The 18,492-nt window shown below is 42.4% G+C and overlaps 2 protein-coding genes across 5 annotated transcripts; one reads left to right on the top strand and one right to left on the bottom strand.

The window, feature by feature from the left end:
- Positions 1-946: 946 nt before the first annotated feature.
- Positions 947-6,928, top strand: LOC143106639 (uncharacterized). 3 transcript variants are annotated; one of them, XM_076271011.1, is made up of 7 exons: positions 947-3,786; positions 5,039-5,107; positions 5,203-5,289; positions 5,854-6,048; positions 6,149-6,313; positions 6,437-6,686; positions 6,821-6,928. In XM_076271011.1, the coding sequence occupies exons 1-7, from the start codon at positions 3,584-3,586 to the stop codon at positions 6,926-6,928; spliced, it is 1,077 nt and encodes a 358-aa protein (XP_076127126.1). In that variant the 5' UTR covers positions 947-3,583. The 3 variants fall into 3 exon arrangements, 2 of the variants coding, with proteins under 2 accessions (XP_076127126.1, XP_076127127.1); XM_076271012.1 differs by having other exon boundaries at positions 947-4,149; XR_012983714.1 differs by lacking the exons at positions 947-3,786; positions 6,821-6,928 and adding an exon at positions 4,908-4,922 and having other exon boundaries at positions 6,437-6,528.
- Positions 6,929-7,262: 334 nt separating this feature from the next.
- LOC143106642 (aquaporin-3-like) lies at positions 7,263-12,180 on the bottom strand. Of its 2 annotated transcripts, XM_076271015.1 has the most exons (3): positions 8,735-12,180; positions 8,323-8,490; positions 7,263-7,334 (listed from the first exon to the last, which is right to left on the bottom strand). In XM_076271015.1, exons 1-3 carry the CDS (start codon positions 8,827-8,829, stop codon positions 7,316-7,318), a joined length of 282 nt encoding a protein of 93 aa, XP_076127130.1. In that variant the 5' UTR covers positions 8,830-12,180; the 3' UTR covers positions 7,263-7,315. The 2 variants fall into 2 exon arrangements, with proteins under 2 accessions (XP_076127130.1, XP_076127129.1); XM_076271014.1 differs by lacking the exon at positions 7,263-7,334 and having other exon boundaries at positions 7,877-8,490.
- Positions 12,181-18,492: the final 6,312 nt, after the last annotated feature.

The raw sequence follows: 18,492 nt of genomic DNA, 5'->3' as shown, positions 1-18,492 counted from the left end.
GGGCCGCCGCTAGCTAGTGCAGAATGAATGGGAGTCTATGGGGCTAGACAGTAAAATGTATCTTTATTATCGTCTTAAGCTTAGTTTTCTCTAGACCAGGGGTGTCAAACATGCGGGCCGGATGCGGCCCGCTAGATGGTTTAATCCGGCCCAGACTTGTAGAGAATAAATTTCTGACGATGTCAACAAAAAAAAATCTCTAGCCCATTCCTGTGAGGAGTTATGAATTTTCAAAGAAATAACCGAAATGCTCAATTCAGCCGCTAGGCGCAGCCAAAAAACAAAAAAGTTGACTGGTCCTGTGCTGTCAGTTTGGCTACATTGTCGGGAGAAAAGCAGGCGTTGCGACAAAATTCAGAGACAAAGTGCAGCCTGCAAACGGAGGACAAGATGTTTGGGCATTTTATTGTATTTTGCACCAGGAAGTGTTGTGTTGTAAAACACTAAACTTGGATCATGTTAAAGTGTGGTTGTGCAAACTGTAAATTTAATCAGGTCGCGAGGTCTAACTCACCGTCAGTTTGACTGTTTTCTTAGTGATAATGGCATTCTGTCTGGCTTACCATACCACGCTGTAGTACGGTGGTTAAGCCGAGGTGCCGTACTCAAGCGTTTCTTTGAACTACGAGAGGAAATTGGACAGTTCTTGGAGAAAAAAGGCAGACCAGTAGCAATTTAAATGCCCGGAATGGGTGCAGGATCTGGCCTTTATGGTGGATAGCCTATTACACAGCACCGCCACCTAGCCTACAAAATTATTTGATCTGATGTAACCTAAATTGATCGTATTGCTCATGCACTGCTAACTTATGTTTGTTAAATTCATTTTCTTTTTCATACATTTGCACATTTACATTTTTAAGGCAGGATGTTAACTTTCTTCATAGCTCCCACTTGAGTTTAGTGTGGTGAGTTGGTTCAGGTGGTCAGATGTAAAAATGTAGGCCTATCCACTCAACTATAAAAATAAACCAGTTGTTTATGAGAGTGAAATGCATTTTATTTCAATTTCATTGGCCTCTCTGAATAAATGTGTAATAATCTAATATATCCCTTGTGATTATGTAGGCTACAAATGTAGGCTGAAGGGTAAAGCATAGCCTACTGAAAAAAACTAAGCTGGAGATTTGGAGTTGTCAAAGGATGTTTTGCAATTATTTCACTGGTCCGGCCCACTTGAGATCAGATGGGCTGTATGTGGCCCCTGAACCAAAATGAGTTTGACACCCCTGCTCTAGACTTAACCATAAATACATGCCTGTCAGTTGGAACAACCCAAAAAATTAGATAATTGCTTGAGATTTTGACGATTTATGGTGATTTTATTTTCGCTAGATCTTTGCCCAGATTGACGCTAATGCATTATAGAGGAGTGGATCACTGAAGCAAGATGGCGTCTCGATTGACGCATTCGTTCCAATGAACAGCAGTAGTCAAGGCGACATCTAGTGTATATATCTATGAAGAAACACTAGTAGCAGAGAATGTAAACGGGCTCTGCTATTATCTAGCCTCTGTGATGGTACTTCAGACTTTGGTTGCTACTATTCACAACTACCACCATCATTATCATCTAGTTTCCAAGGTGTGCGCACAGGTAGATAGATAGATGGATATATAGATAGATACTTTAGTCATCCCGAGGGAAATTTTAATAATTTAAACAGTTTAGTTAGCTGGCTAGCTAGCTAGCAGCTGGCTGAGTTTGTGTAATTTCCTGAAGTGGAAAGAGATTTTGTTCAGGCCTTAATAAATATCCTTTGTTTGAAAATAAATTGTTTCCTCTTAATTCCATGTGTTGCAACTCTTGCTGGTAACTTTGTTAACTTATCCAGCAAACTATTAAAAATTCACTCGCTTGCCCTCGAACTAGTCCATCTTCCTGTTTCCGCTTTGTCGCGCTCGTCTGAAAAAAAATGAGTGGTGCGCTACCATTGGTTCTCGAATGGTCCTCATTTAAATAAAGTTAAACTTTCGCCAACTTTGTTTCGCCTGCCTCGGCGATTCGCTCTCATTTCGCCCAACCAGGCTATTAGGCGAGTTCGTCTTGAGGCAGATCTGACTTGATGTGATGCATGCTGGGTTGAACACAATGCATACTGGGATGGACGCAATGCTTGCTGGTTAGAAATTTTGTCCGACTTCTGTCAGCCGGGGAGGGACTTACTACCGTGACACCATGTCACATGACCTTAAAATATCGCGGGAGTCTTAGCCTGCAGACAGATCTTGCAGTTGCCTTCCACGAGCTGCACGAGCTAAAACACACCCTCATGACGTCAGTTCAAAGACGTGATAGGGCCATTTGGGAGGAATGTCCTCATGACGATTTTGACGGCAGTCTCATGCTACTTCCTTATGTTGGAATATGCGAAAATAAACAGAAGTCGAAGGGATACCTTCTTATACGTGATTTCTGCAAAAATGGTAGGCTAGCCTACTGAAAACGTTTGGATATTCTGTTATTTTCTGCTGTTGGCTAAATAAATAGACACACATATAGGGAAAACACTTGATATTGAATTTATGTGCTACAAAGCAGGCCTGTTAACTGTATGACAACAGTGGTTTATTTACACTACATCATAAGAATTAATTTCGCCAGTCATCATGCTCATTTTAATGAGTAAGAATGAAAGTTCTGCTGTATTTATTGCCAACAAAATTCCGCGATATCTCCCGCGAGTCACGTCAGGCAGACTGTAGCCTTTAATGAGCTGCCCTCTGTTGTAGCTCCTCCCGGCTAGCCTCTGAAGATCACGTTTACGTAGAAAGCCAGACGAAAGTCAGACTCAGTCAAGACGAACAAGCCTACTGAGACTGTATGCTTAAAGCCTGAGAAACTGACAGTTGATCCAGGCCACCTGGCAGAAGATTCTAATTGCTCTGATGTCATAAAGGCCAATGTTAAGTCTATGGGGACATTTTAATAGTTTTTAGTTAATAGTTTAAAAAGTATAAAAGTTACAAAGTTGAAAAATACATAGCACCCATGTCCTAAGTAAGACCTACGCAACAGTTTGAATAAAGTTTCTACGTTAAACGGTTGAAGCCGCATTAGAAGCGTTAGAAGAACTAGAAATGCAATTCCAAGGAATTACCAGTGCATGAAAATGCAAAACTTGTGATGTAAAATATTATGTAAAGTTAAAATAGATAATGCAGAGATGGTTACTACGGTGATGCTAGGATAGATATGGTGGTTGCATAGCTTAAAGGGACATTGTGTAGTATTTTAAGTATTTTATTAGCTAAAATCAATTTCTTTATTCATAAATGTGTCCTCATTTGTGTAAAATTACCTCTGCCAATGATCTGACTTCTCCTCGTAAGCGAAGAATTTCTTATCTGTATATACATAGGACGGGTAAGTCCACGGAGGTTTCCATGTCGTTCCGCCATCTTGAAAAACTACAATCGCATAGAAGGACAGAAAGCACTAGCCTACCCGTCTAGCTAATCCACAACGCGTTTTCGTTCAGAGCCAGCGTCACGTGACTGAAACCAGCTATAATAAGTGAGAGGCGCTAGCTTGTCACTTCCCCGGCCAATTTGAAAGCCTGCATTGCACTTTAGTTCACAAATGGAGGATCATACTTATGCCGAGCCACAGGAGAAGGAATCATCGTCGCCAAAAAAGCGAAAAAGGGAATTAAAAAGGCAATGTGACCGGCGAATTCAAAAATCGAGGGTAAACATCGGGGTAGCTTTTCCCAAGTGGAAAGAGCTAATGAAGGAGAAAGACTTTCAAAGGGACGCTGAAGTTGCCTGCTTTCTCCTCGACAGGTAAGTCAATGTTGCGGTATAAATTACAAGGTTGTTTTTATTGCTTGGTTGTGTAATTCGCTACAGGCAGCATGACAGTACAACATAGTTAACAGCTAAACAGCTTTGTTGGTTGGTGAATAGCAGCATAGCTAGCACTATGCCCATTAGCTAACCTCCATCAGTAGCCTACTTTTCATGATGGTCTTACGCCTGCCATCAAGCTGTAATATAATTTTTGTCTCAAGGGACATTTCTATTTTTCTTATTCATGCTAAGAGTGCTCCTGAATGCAAACCCAGTGTTGACGGCAATCCCTACTCGCGAATGGGGGATGGATTGGCTATTGAGTAAAGTGTACAGCGGAGAAGACCTAAAAACAAGGTTGTTAGACTTTTTGTAGTCTAGAACAGTGGTTCTTAACTGGTCTGGCTTTGGGACCCACAATTTCCATGATCATGAAGTCACGACCCATATATATTTTATAGCGTTCAAGACAACAGATTTGGTGAGCTACATGCTAAGAAAGGCGAAGTGCCTGTAGGCCTATTTGTTTGGAACATGCTGTTTGGCATTACATTTGTGAAGTCTCCAACTCCTGATGTCACCTTAAAGTACTTGACAGGTCTGTCTTTGACAGGTGTACTTTATTATAAGGCATTTTCACTCATGTTCCAGCAATTGTGAACATCGCACACTGTGGATTCCATTTCGTCTCAATTTAAGTCTATTTGAAATGGGCGATTTCTTCTCTTTTTTTAACCACAAGCTCTGCGACCCACCCAGAATGGTTCCGCGACCCACTTTTGGGTCCCGACCCACCAGTTAAGAACCACTGGTCTAGAAGTTTGATCAGAATCCATTTTGATTGAGCATATGACCGATCTTGCATCGCTTGCACAACAAAGGCTACTTCACGTTTTATGTTATCTGACATTTACGGTTATTTATCTGTGACCTCACATTGAATAATACATAGCTGTACAGTAATCTGTATAGTGTCTATAGTGTTATTTGTCTTCATGTTGGAGTTAACAACTGCTGGAGTCAAATTGTATGTAAGAATACTTTCTCAATAAACCTGATCTGATCTGATCTGGTGTAAAGTGTTGAGTGTTGTAAAGTGAATTCAGAGAAATTTAAACCCTTGAGCAGAGGTAACCCATAAACTGTCATTGTTTTAAACTCCTTAGTCTGTGTCCCTTTTCAATACTCTCTGGTTGCATGTTTTCATCTGATACATGTTTTTTTTTTTTACCATTTATTCCCATAGCATGCATGACATGAGCATTGTTGAAGAGGAGTTGAATGAAAATACCTTCAATGACCCCATGAACAGTGTGTAAGTGGCACATTCCATTCTATCATTGGGTTCTATTGAGTTGTGTAGTCTTTATTCATTAAGTTGCTATTTTCTGAGTATATCCAATCTTAAAGGATTGATTGGCCAGAAGAGGGGCCCTCATTTCATGGTGAACGGGACGACAGCTCTGATGAGGAATATCTTCCACCAATTTCTTTACAGTGAGTCATAATCTTTTACTACTCTTTACTTTGTTCTGTGCTGGGTTTATACATGTAAACAATGTTCAGGACTATTTTGAAATGTATTTCTATTTTTGTAGTTGACACTGACATTTCGGGGAATATATATGGTCATGGCTATAGGCCGAAATTCTTTGATTGAACTGTGTATGATCCCTGATGTTCTGCCTGTTCAGAATGGGTGGTGCACTGAAGGGAGCACCGGTAATTGATAATCTGCCAATTATCGGGATCGCAGAGACCGTGCACGACCTGCCTGCCTCTGAAGTCCCTTCTGATGAGCCCTTGAGTCTCGGGGTGCCAATTTTGCCAGGCCCTCAGAAGGTCCTCAGTGAGGATGACATTGTTGGCATCAGAGCAGCACTGCTCTATGAGAACTGCTTGAGGCAGCTTGTCACATTTTTAACTCTGCCCGTGGACAGATGTACTGGTTTTATAACCAGGATTAATATTGTTTGTTAATTCAATAAGTTCTATGATTCAAATACCTGTGACATGATCATTTTGTTTTGTTTTTGTGTTTATTTATTTTACTCTCCTCAGTCACTTTGGATTGGAGTTTTGCATCATGTTTGCAACATTCACAACTGGGAAACGGGAAGCTGCCAACACGATCACCTTGAAGACATTCAGGGTAAAAAATGGATTGAAAGAGATCAGAAAGAGCCACAAAGCGCTAGTGGACATCGTCCTCAACAAACGCTGGCAGAAGGAGGTTCACAAGTATCTGCGCTTCAGGTGAAGTGTGGGGACATGACGGTTAAAGAGCTGTCACAGAGCCGTAAATCGTGTGTGTGTGTGTGTGTTTGGCTCTAATTTTTCTTTTTTATTCATCCAGATCAACAGCACATCTTGAATCATTTCAGAATCATATTCTGATGTATGCCAGCAAGCGCCAGGCCTTCACTCCTCGAGTGTATGATTCAAGAGTTTTGCTCGCAGCACTGGACTACAATTTCCACCGTGAACGGCCAACATACAGGACGGCAGAGGGCCAACAAGTGTATGTCAGACTCTCATCAAAATTTCTGTTGTATTCAAATAATTGCATATTCATGTTGTCTTACAAGTATGACAATTTAGTTGTCATAATGACTAAATGACTAATTGTCTTTTTTTAATTAAGTTTTCGGAAGAAGTACAACAAAAATGCAAGAAGATATAGCCTTTACGCCTTGAAGTGTGAGAAATCATATGGTTACATCCATGAGTTGCAAGCACGCATCTTGAAAGGGAGAGTCACAAGTGGAGTTGGAATGCCGCGAAAGAGGACCCTACTGTACGCCCGGATGACCCCAAGCGGCTTGGTGTTGTGTCCCCGATACCTCCACCACCGACATCAGAGTTGGTACGGACACAGGTCAGCAGAGGTCTGGGTAAGTGACAAACATCTACATGCTGTTATTTCAGCTCATTACCTTTGCCTCTAACCGATACTGAATTGTGTGTATGCATGTTAATGATAATCCATTCTGTGCACATGACTAATGGCACTCCATGTCTTTCACAGGATCAGCCTTCCATGCTGCTACCAACTTGGAGGCAGATTGGGCAGTTGTTTTGCTGGTGTTTGAGGTGTAAATACATGAGGATTTTTTTTTTTTGTAAACATAAATAAATCTATACTGGAGTTTTCAAACAACATTCATTTAAATTGTGTTGTGTATCAAATTGTTATTGCACCTAATTTTGACATTTTTCTCTCCATAGTGTAGAACAAATACAGCACAATACTGCCTATGTATCCGCAGATAACCCTCATCCAGGCAGTACTGCGTAAAATGTGGCAGGAGGCTCACACAGTGAGCAGGGTCTTGTCCACAGCATTTCCACTCCCTGTCCGTAGGCATGTCTCTGCAGTGTTCACAGGTACACCAAGGTACCCCCGGTACCTCTGCAGATGTCGGGGCACCATGTCTTTGCTGATGATCCATCAATAGATCAAAGATCAGACCCGGCTGCCTCTTCAACAGTCCAGCTGTGAGGCGTCTGTGATCCTCAAGGCTCATCTCCTGCAGAAGTCTCTGAAGAAATGAAAGGAAATAAGATAGGGTTAGGCCATTAGGCATAAAGGTAGGTATTAGGTAGACCTAGGCCTATGTAGCCAACAAGTTGAACAACATATAGTGCACTGGAGGCAATGCAGGGATCCCATGTCTCAATGTTGACAAAAGAGAACTGTATTGGTGTGCAAAAGAAACATGAATCTCTGCAACATTTTCTATAGACATTTGTTTACAAAAACACTCAGTTAGCTTACGTTGTGACTTTCGTTACATACATAGGATAGGATTGGGCAGAGAATGAAAATTAATTGCTGCAGCTAGCCATATAAATTGTACAAACCTCTGTTGCTTCTCTTCTCTGCCTTTGTACTATAGTTCATGCTTTTCACAGTCTGTGATTCATAACGTTACTGCAACATTCGCTTGTTCGTTGTGTGTCAAGCTGTTAGCTAACCCTAGCTACGACATAGGCTAGTAATGGCAGGCTACAAACAAAAAAACATAAACATGGCAACATAATTCACTATCTTGCTCGAGGAGTAATTACATGCTCACGCTAATAATTCAATGCAGTTTGTAATTTCTTTGAAATAACATTAAATACAGTAAATACAAGTAAATACAAATTATTCAGACATGATTAAGACAATACAATCTTTGCTTCCCCCCTTAACCAAGTCCTTTTAGACTGTGCACAGACAAAAGAGAAACACTAGAGGAGAAAAGATGAAAAACTTAGGACCATAGCAAAGCTGCTTTGTGCTTCCTCTACATTAACAACACAAAGGTGTAAACTTTTCAAACAGGCTCAGAGAGATTAAAAGAAAGCCATGGACATGCTGGGAGTATTGTAAGATCAGGAGGTAGAACTAAAGGGGGAAGTCATATGGCTCTTCCAACAGGGAGAGGCACAGTGTCTTAGAAAACCTCAGAGTTCTGCACTTTCCTTTGAAAAGAGATAGAGGCATGATGACTGTCTCATGCGACGGTGCCTTCTTTCCCGTACTTTTCTGTGGTGATGCCGTTCAGTTTGACCGTCTCCTCGATAGCAGCTCTCTTGTCGCGCGCCTCCCCTTCCTCATGGAAGCCCACCATCAGCTGGTGGACCATGACCCCAACGATGGAGCCGAGGAAAGGGGCAAAGATTGGCACCAGGAACCAACACTTCCCTACCCTATTTTGAAAAAAAAGGTTTGGACATAAGTTAGAAAGAAAAAAAGGGAGTGAAAGGAATATTTCCTCATCGATACTTAATGTCAACAATTATGCCTTGTGTGTCACAATACAAAACTTTCACATGCTGACTCACACCCCTTTAATCCCATTGCTTGGGTGTTTACGTGCAGCGACACAGGTGGCCGGTCCGACAACCTGCATGACTAATCATTGATGACAAGTGAGTCATGTGCCTGACTTACGTGAACACCTCCGTGCCCCAGCCAGCAATGTCGGTGAAGAGGCGCGGTCCCAGGTCACGTGCCGGGTTAACGGCGTAGCCAGAGTTGAAGCCCATGGAGAGGCCGATGACCAGGACGGCGAAGCCCACGGTGAAGGCCTCCAGGCCTGGAGGGACGGGGTTGTTGTAGGGATCCACGATGGCCAGAATGAACACAATCAGAGCCGCAGTGCCAATGGTCTGCAAGGACGCAAATAGGAGTTAGACACTGGTGATCTTGGAGTCAGTCACTGTTTGTTGTGTCTGGCTTATGGTATTTGGTACATTATGAAGAGTTTGTTTCCAAAACGCTATATCCTCCATTTTAAAGCGTAACTCTCGCCAAAATACAACCTAGGGTCTTTTTGTGAATGTATGTCAAATTTTGGTGTAAAAGCATAATGAGGACGGAAGCGCCACTTTTAAGATTGACCGTATAGTCGTTTTCGGGTGAAATTTTTGAATTTCGCCTTTTGAATGGGAGTGCTAGGGGCACTACTATTTTAATGCGATCATACTGTGTAGTATCACCAGGGTCTCTACACATGGACTCGAGCATTGAGAACATTGTTTGGGGCAGCCGTGGCCTACTGGTTAGCACTTCAGACTTGTAACCGGAGGGTTGCTGGTTTGAACCCCGACCAGTAAGAACGGCTAAAGTGCCCTTGAGCTAGGCACCTAACCCCTCACTGCTCCCCGAGCGCCGCTGATGTAGATAGATAGATAGATACTTTATTGATCCCCAGGGGAAATTCAAGGTCACAGTAGCATACAGCATACCTGTCAACATTTTAGCTTTCCAAAAACGGGAGGTTTTTTTTGGGGGGGGGGGGGGTCAGTGTTTATACCGGATCTGTGTTTGCATATTTAATACGTTTCATACACTTGTTTTAACACTGCATTTCGGTCGTTGCTTTTACCTTACCATTACCTTACGCATGCCAGATATGTATCCACCAGCCTACTTCCAAAACTCCAAAGCTGCTTGCTGTCAGATTTGGTTCCGAGGGCACAAGTTCAGTGTATCAACAACACTCAATAACAATTTATGTGATGTGTTAGTCAATTAAATTCCCAACAATTTCACAACAGCTAGTTCTGGAGTAGGCCATTCAACTAGCCCTCTTGCTTACGACGAGACAGGCTGCGCAGTCGGGACCCGGTTCCTTATTGGGTTTTGGGTTGCCAGGTTTTAGCCTATGACAAAATGGTTGAAATTGAAACTAAGTGATCGTGTATGTGTAGGGTGCATTTCATACACAATCTGGCAACCTGAATGGATCAATGATTTTAAAATGAAGTTTGATGGCCATGCAAATTACGGGAGTTTTCCGGGAGAAATAACAAAACGGGAGGGTGCTAGGAGATGACCTTGCAATACGGGAGAAACCCGGGAAAAACGGGAGTGTTGACAGGTATGGCATACAGACAACACACACACACACATTCACTAACAGCAGAAAGTAATTAAAAGTATATAATATAAAAAACACAACTAAGCAATAAGGACAGTAGAAGATAAATATACTAGCACTAACGCTGTACAGGTGATGGGTTCTATGCCCGAAGAGAACACATTCTGCTGTTATGTACTCTGTGGTTGGATTGCTTTCTTTTATTTGGATGAAAGTGTAATGGGTAGAGAAAATGGCCACTTATATTAGTTGAATTAAACAGTGTTACTCCCTATTTCTTTTTTGTTTTATTACATTTAAGATAACATTTCCATGTATTTCACTTCATGCCAGTAGATGGCGATGTTGCACTGCTTTACCGTAGTGGGTTGCCGTGGAGACGGTAGCTCGAGCACTCAGAAATAAATGTCCAGCGCTTGAGAAAGACATAATTTCTGTATCTCCACTTCTTTCCAATTTCTGTTAATATGTATCAAAAGAGTATATCACCAGTACGTTTGTCTGTGTAGTGTAAAAAGTCATCTCATGTGTAGAAATGTGATTTAGAATGTTTATAAGTATTTGCTGTATACTGTAGCTAGCGAGCTAGCAGAAGCTAGTTTAAGTTAGCAAGCTACCGTCAGTTCAGCTTCCGTTCTCTCGTCTTTCTGTATGAACTATTAGTTAGCGTCGAGTGAACGTCAGTATTTTAATGTTTAAGTGTATGTAACATGTATGTTAAGTTTCTCAGTACTTTGTACTTTTGTTTGGTTTAGTTGTGCTCCATTCTAATTTGCTAGTATATCTTGTTAGCCAGAGCCTGTCAGATTCTCAATGTATGTTGCCGCCAGTGTTGTCAGTTGGTGTGCGCGTGCATGTAGACACACGCAAGCGGCAGACCGATGCGTTGTGTTGGTGAATGGTTATGACAGTCACATGAACAGTTTCAATCGTAGTTTTTATATTATTATCGTATAGTATTCTAAGTATTTGATTAATGAAAATGTTGCTAATGTATTTGATGAAAGTAACCCAATGTAACCGTTGTTATTTTATGTGTGTTCACTTTGAAGAATTAAAGCAACACCAAAGAGTTTTTTGTACCTTAAAATAATGTTTCCAATCGTTTCAGTGGTTCATCAACTCGTAACAGGGTGAACGGCAATTCTGCATTCGCTTCATCGGCTATAACCGCACTATGTAAGTTTGCCAGATCGGGTAGCGGATCTGTAGTTCGATGAAATGAGACAAGAAACTACAAATTTCACTTGCATCTGATGTCGCAATACATCGTACTTTTATAAGTCATGCAAAATATTCTACCTTGTCTGTGGACATCGTTATTTGCAAAGCCGGTGCTGGATAAACAAATAGTGTGCGTGCGACAGAGGGAAAGTTCTTTGGTGTTGCTTTAAAACCACATAATTTTCAGTGTCCCGCCGGCGGGACGGTTACCCCCCTCCCCCACCTCCCCCCAACATTCTAAATCAATTGTATGCACCATAAGCCTATTGCTATGTAGCATAGTAATGTTATACCATTTCAAAGCTTTGACTCTTGGAAATCCAAAAATGACAACTTTTTTCATGTACAATCTGTATAGTGCTTTACATTCTCAGATTAATCTTATTATGTCTCAATTAAATTTGATCCAAAATGCCCCCCTCCCCCCCTTCCGCTTTTGGTGCTACCCTGACTTCTGGCTGCAGTGTCTGCAGCACAATAAGTAGATGCAACATATTGGGTACTGAAATATTCACAAGAATCCATAGAAATTTAATCTTCATGTTGTGTTATCCAATATTAGTTGTACAGATGTATAGTCTATCTTATACACAATCATTGAACCAACAAAGTAAATGCAGTGTTTCCTCTATGTTGATTTGGTAGTGGCGGCCCCCCACGGTTTAATTTTCTTCCCCCACGGTATCAGAAATGGGGCAGACGTACAATAGTCGCAGTTGCCTTTCAAAATTCATTGTGCAGACCTGTTGTAGATTCTCCAAATATACAGCTCAATCACAACTGAAAATAATGCCTCATTGTGTGTGAATAGAGGTGAATACATATATTTGTTTGTGTTGCTGCGAAGTGTCAGTTGTCAGTTCCGTGGGACGGGGGGACTGTGGGGGGGAGGGGGGTAGTTCGGACAGGCCTGCCCCCACTGCTTAAAAAAATCCTAGAGGAAACACTGAAATGCAAAAATAGAGACATTTTTGTAATCATTCCATATTTAGTGTAATATGGAATAATCATTCCATATCAGAACCCCTGAAGTATAATCCAAATACAAGCATGAAACCTCAAAGTGTTACCTTTCATTTGAGACCAGGATTATGCTTCTACACAAAGGGGTTCATGTGCAGTAAGCATTTGATTGTCAGTATTGTTACGACCCCCTGTGCCCTCCTCAGGCCATCCCATGTCAGTGCACGGGCGGGGTTGGACCTGGGGAGGTTAATTGGTAATTGGGTGCACCTGTAACCAGGTGCTGCTATATTAGGGGGCTTGTCCTCTCTTTCCCATTAGGCACTTTTCTTCTTTCATGCAGGCACCTATTTTGACTTTCTCTTGCACTGGCACTTTTCACTCTCCTTTATTCTAGATCTCTCTACTTCTCCCTTTTCTTTGTCTACTCATTCAGTCTCTCACATAATCTACTGACACGTACATTGCATCCACACACACACGTCACTTCTCCCATTCATTTTCCCCTAGACATCTTGTATTTGGTAACGTTGCTTTGCGTTAATTTAATAAATTATTAGTTGTCTGTGTCCCTCTTTATGTTTCGGTCTGGTAACGAGCTGGCCGTAACATAAATTGGGGTTTCTCGTCCGGAAAACAACTCGCAGAGATCCAGGTGAGTGTCTCGGTTTGTTAATCAGTCAATTAGTTAATTAACTCACTCAGTCTCCGGTTAGGAAGAGTGCTCGAGCTGGGCTGTGCCCTTCCATCTGAGTACTGTTTGTTTGTTTTTGCCGTTTTCTGTAAACTTTCGTTTGAGGGGTAATCCTGGTCGGGAGTTTCATATTCCTGTCGGGGGCACGCTTCGTGCAGTTTACTGCAACGAGTTCACGCGTTAACCAGTCGCCCCGAGGCCGGCAGGACCCTGAAGACTAGCAAGGCAAAGTTAGTTGTTTGGAGAATAATAGGCTAGGCTACCGGAGTATTTAATGACTGATATCGACTGTGACCGGCTGGTGATTTGACCTGGATCTATTGCAGAGTATTTTGGTTTAGCGTGTGGATGTTTGGTAAGTAAATTCAGTATAGTTTGCTGTTAGCGTTTGCTGTGCAAACGTGGTGTTTTAGAAATGGTAGACAATTGATTAGAGAGATGTGTTGGTTTTGTAGCTTCGTGTGGTGTGTAGGTTGTGTGAATGTGTAAAATAACGTTGCATGTCCTTAGCTGTGCATCTGTGTAGGCCTGAATTACGCTGAGCTAGATTAGCGTTCTGTTTATGCATTCCATCAGCTGTGCTGGCTTCACGATTTGAATGACGTGGGTGACAAACACACTAGTCAGCTGAGCAACGTTCTGTGTGCTTGGTTAGTGGTCAGGCCACGTTGCTCCTGTTAGCTTGCTTGTGTGCATCTCTTGATTTCATTAGGCTACTTGTTGTGTGAGGAGAGGGCTTTAGTGTTTTGTGCCTGTATTTGTATTTTTGTTTGTGTTGTGCCTCAGATTGCTAGTTCTATTGCGCAGCTAGGTAGCTTTGCTGACATTTTAACCTAGTGGGCATAGGTTGCACTATCTACTGTTTGTGAGTTGCTGTGATTTTGAGTGTTTGCGTTTGCTGGTTAAGTTAGTTTTGACATTTTCAGTCATGACTTCTTCCCTTGAAGAGTTTTATGTCAAACCATCTGAAGAACTACTTACACAGCTTACAAAAGATGAACTCTGGAAGGTTGCAGAGCATTATGAGTTGCTCATAACTGCTCAAGAGAAGAAAGTTAAGGAAACTTTATATATTGCTATTAAAAATCAGCTTACCAACAAAGGTGTGTTTGAGAAGGAGGTGACTTCAGAGGATAAAGCGTTGCAGCTTGAAAAATCAAAGTCAGAGCAGGAAGCGAGAGCACTTAAGGAGAAAGAACTTGAGGTACACAGGACTCTAGAGCTTCGTAAATTGGAGCTACAGCTAGAACTAAAGCGTATGGATTGTGAGGAGCGGGAACGTGAGCGTGAGCATGCGTATAACATCAAAAAGCTTGAGCTAGAAATGGCTATGACTAACCCTACTTCTGGCTCCACAACATCTCCTCTCAGTCCTCAACAGCCTGCATTTGACGTGAGTAGAAATATTCGCCTAGTCCCACCCTTCATTGAGAAGGATGTGGATAGATATTTCGCTCACTTTGAGCGTGTTGCAACCACACTGAAATGGCCAAGAGATGTGTGGCCTTTAATGTTACAATGTGTGTTTACAGGGAAGGCTCAAGAGGTGATCACTGCTCTCAGTCTTGATCAAGCTAGCCAATATGATGTTGTTAAAACAAGCATTTTACATGCCTATCAGCTAGTTCCCGAAGCCTATAGACAGCGGTTCAGGAACACCAGGAAGTCTGAACAACTGACTTATGTGGAGTTCGCTAGAGAGAAAACATGCCTGTTCGATAGGTGGTGCATGGCTCAAGCAGCTGAGTCCAGGGAAGAATTGAAGCAACTCATTCTTTTAGAAGACTTTAAGAACTGTCTCCCTGAGCCGGTAGCTGTGTACCTAAACGAACAGGAAGTAAAAACTCTAGATGAGGCGGCTGTCTTGGCTGATAAGTACATCCTTACACACAGGCGTTTTCCTGGGTCCCTTCAGGTTAGCGGCCACAGTAGGAAGGACCAGGGCAGGAGGAATAGATTGGAGGAGGAGTCTACAGCTCCTAGCTCCCCACAAGCTTCTCCCCCTGGTAGTCCTAGCCGTTCCCCTGTAACTGAGAGCTTCCCTGTCACAAAGAGGGTCATCAAATGTTTCTACTGTAACAAGGCTGGTCATAAAGTGACTGAGTGTCTTGCCCTTGGTAGGAAGGGAAAAGAAACAAAGTCTATAGGTCTGATTACTTCTTTCATGCCTGGGAAAGCCCCGAGTAATCCTGAGTTCATTCACACTGGGTATGCTGGTTTCATTACTGTGGGGGTTGTGTCTTTGCCTAATCAGGAGCGTAGTGTTACTGTCCGTATCCTTAGAGACACAGGGGCTACCCAGTCCCTTCTGTTGGACAGTGTATTACCCTTGTCTGACCATACAGCCACCGGAACACATGTCTGGGTCAGAGGTTTTGATGCCTCTGTTCCCGTGTCACTCCATCAGATACATCTAACATCAAAGTTGGTAACTGCTAAGGTTGTGGTTGGCGTGCGGCCTTCACTTCCTGTGCCAGGGGTTGCGCTCATTCTCGGCAATGATTTGGCAGGTGGTATGGTTTGGGGAAACACTGAAAATGTGTTGCTACCTGGGTGTGTGCCTGAGATGTCACTGAAACAAAGCACTGGGCATTCGGCAGTGACTGTAGTTCCCGGTAGGGCAGGAACACCCCCAGATGTAGATGTTAGCTTGAGTGACTCCTTTGTCACCCCTGAAACTGAGAAAAAGGACTCATCAGCTCCACCTGTAGGACAGGTGAACACGTTGGCCGTCACTGAGACTGTTGGTAACGCTAATGTGGAGAGTAAGTTCTCGGTTAGGAAGTCTCTGGTAAAAAGTGAGGGTACTGCTCAGACCAGGGGTGGTCTTATGGTGTATTTATCCTCACTAGTGGTTTTCTTTTTAAGTGCCTTTCTTTACATCTCCATAGTGCATGGTGTTCGTTTTGGGTTGGCGTCACCCATTCAACATGCGTGTCCTGTGGGTGTTGGCAATGCTGTGGTGCAGACTGACTGCTGCCTACTACCACCTATGGGTGGGAGCTCTAGTTTTGCTCAATGTCTGATCCAGACTAGGGTATCCAGAGGTTATTGGCCAGACTTTTATGGCTAGTGTTATAATTTGTTTTCAATGATTATGGTTATTGGTGTAATGCTTCTAGTTTGAGTTCATTTTTGGATATGGTTTGGATAGGTTTCCATGTGAGATGGTGTTCCTTTGGTAGGATTTTGGTTTTCTCTTATTGAGTGTACTGTGTACCTTCAGTGGTTTCTCTTGTCCTGTCTTTCCTTCATCCCCAGGTACCAGGATGTAGGAAGATGTTTGAGACCATGGGAGGTCTTTATTTTTGTTTGTATGGAGGTTTCCCTACAGCAAACCTCTTTTAGGGAAGGAGGTGTTACGACCCCCTGTGCCCTCCTCAGGCCATCCCATGTCAGTGCACGGGCGGGGTTGGACCTGGGGAGGTTAATTGGTAATTGGGTGCACCTGTAACCAGGTGCTGCTATATTAGGGGGCTTGTCCTCTCTTTCCCATTAGGCACTTTTCTTCTTTCATGCAGGCACCTATTTTGACTTTCTCTTGCACTGGCACTTTTCACTCTCCTTTATTCTAGATCTCTCTACTTCTCCCTTTTCTTTGTCTACTCATTCAGTCTCTCACATAATCTACTGACACGTACATTGCATCCACACACACACGTCACTTCTCCCATTCATTTTCCCCTAGACATCTTGTATTTGGTAACGTTGCTTTGCGTTAATTTAATAAATTATTATTTGCTTTGAAGCTTGTTGTCTGTGTCCCTCTTTATGTTTCGGTCTGGTAACGAGCTGGCCGTAACAGTATGCATTTTGGATAACAAAAACTCTTATGGGGAGTATCCATAGGCATTTTACAAAATGCATGGGCATACCTTGGCAAACTAGATGTACCGCGTAGCGGTACAAAATATGACCGCCGCTCAGTCCTGCACATCCATTCCGCGAAAATAAATCCTATTAATGAATTTGTCTCAATCTTCTACTCCATCCCCCACTCTTGAAACTTTTGTGTATGCTTGTTTGGAATGTGTGTTTGCACACATTCCGCACACAAAGTAGCCTACTGGCGCTGCAAAGTTGAGTAGATTTGTTTCTGGGCCAAAAAATCTAACATTGTTATAAAACCTTTAAAATCTCTAAACAATCACAAGTAGGGCAGTTCATCACAGTCCATCCATTGCAACTGGACTGATGAAAGGTACACCTGTAGGCTACATTGTATTTGGGAAAAGCAGAAGGTAGCAGCATAATCTATTTATTTATTTATTTATTTATTATTAAACAAAACAATCCCTGTCAGTTCCAATGCAGTTTTCAACAGCTATCAAGAAGAGGTCATGTCATGGATTTTTGTGATGTGAATGTTTCTTCTTCTACATATGCATAAGTTTAGTCATCTAGTTCAAATGATATTCAGCTGCATTGTCAATGCACAAATTAAATACCAGTAGTCTAAAACAAAATGCCGTTTTACCCAGTGGTGCAAATAACTGACATACAAAAGGGCCTTCATTAAATGCGTTGCGAGACTGTTCATACACATTTTAACGGGCAAAGTTGAAGAGACTGTCCGTTATTGTTTGTGCAAATAATATGCTGATTCATGTTTCCTTGCATTTTGCAACCATGAGGTCCATGGTTAAGCTCAATCTTTTGACGCAATCTTTTGATCTTTTCACCCAGCCTAGTCGGCGCCCGATAGAAATATTGTTTAATTTTGCGATTGAGATATCCACGCACTGGCGCCCCCCCCCTGCGACGTGTTCGCCCCCCGGTTTTAGAGCTATTCTAAATGCAAAAATGCATAGAGGGAGTTATGACAAAACCGTGACTGTTAACAAACTATAAGCTATATAAGGTAGGCCCTATGCTAGGCCTATTACACAACACAAATTGTCACTAGACTATGCTGGCGACCCAAATAAAATCTCCTTTGGAACCAATGGCTTACACCTTACAGTATCAAGCTGCCACCTCTTGGCGAAATTTTAATAGTTTGGCATATCAGTAGTAATACATTTCACGTAGCTGTGAATCACGGAAAGGAGGAATGAAGTGGACACTTCTAAATGGAACCCAACCCACTGTACAGTAGCTCAAGCAGACATAATGAAAGCGTTATCATTGTTTGGATACTTCACACACACGTGTTTTTTAATCGCATAGACTACAACTACCAAGCTGGAATCAAAGCACATCGACTCCCCTCTCACACCCTAAACACGCACTTCGAACAAACAAAAAGCGCCTCAGTCTCGCGGAATAGCCATAGGCAAAACTGTATCTGACCGGTGTAACGTTGGTACTAAATCATCCATCGCAAAGAATGATTTGTGTAGCACGTGCAACAAATATGTGTAGGTACAGCCCTGCCCTGAATACATCTCAACGTGCGCTCTAAAACATCTGGTTTAAATGGAGATGTAGATCATCACGGGTGCG

This window comes from Alosa pseudoharengus, unplaced genomic scaffold, assembly GCF_046254945.1.
Source record: "Alosa pseudoharengus isolate Yale_2024_CS ecotype anadromous, Long Island Sound unplaced genomic scaffold, YU_APseudo_1.1 YU_APseudo_1.1_scf_6, whole genome shotgun sequence".
NCBI lineage: Eukaryota > Metazoa > Chordata > Actinopteri > Clupeiformes > Clupeidae > Alosa > Alosa pseudoharengus.
This window is presented reverse-complemented; position numbering and strand designations above follow the sequence as displayed.

Excerpts from the sequence above, each read along its gene's own strand:
- LOC143106639 (XM_076271011.1), top strand. The coding sequence starts at position 3,584 with ATGGAGGATCATACTTATGCCGAGCCACAGGAGAAGGAATCATCGTCG. Across the intron at positions 3,787-5,038 it reads GCCTGCTTTCTCCTCGACAG|CATGCATGACATGAGCATTG; the intron begins GTAAGTCAATGT and ends TTATTCCCATAG. Across the intron at positions 6,687-6,820 it reads ACAGGTCAGCAGAGGTCTGG|GATCAGCCTTCCATGCTGCT; the intron begins GTAAGTGACAAA and ends TGTCTTTCACAG.
- LOC143106642 (XM_076271014.1), bottom strand. The coding sequence starts at position 8,829 with ATGGGCTTCAACTCTGGCTACGCCGTTAACCCGGCACGTGACCTGGGA. Across the intron at positions 8,491-8,734 it reads TGGGGCACGGAGGTGTTCAC|GGTAGGGAAGTGTTGGTTCC; the intron begins GTAAGTCAGGCA and ends TTTTCAAAATAG.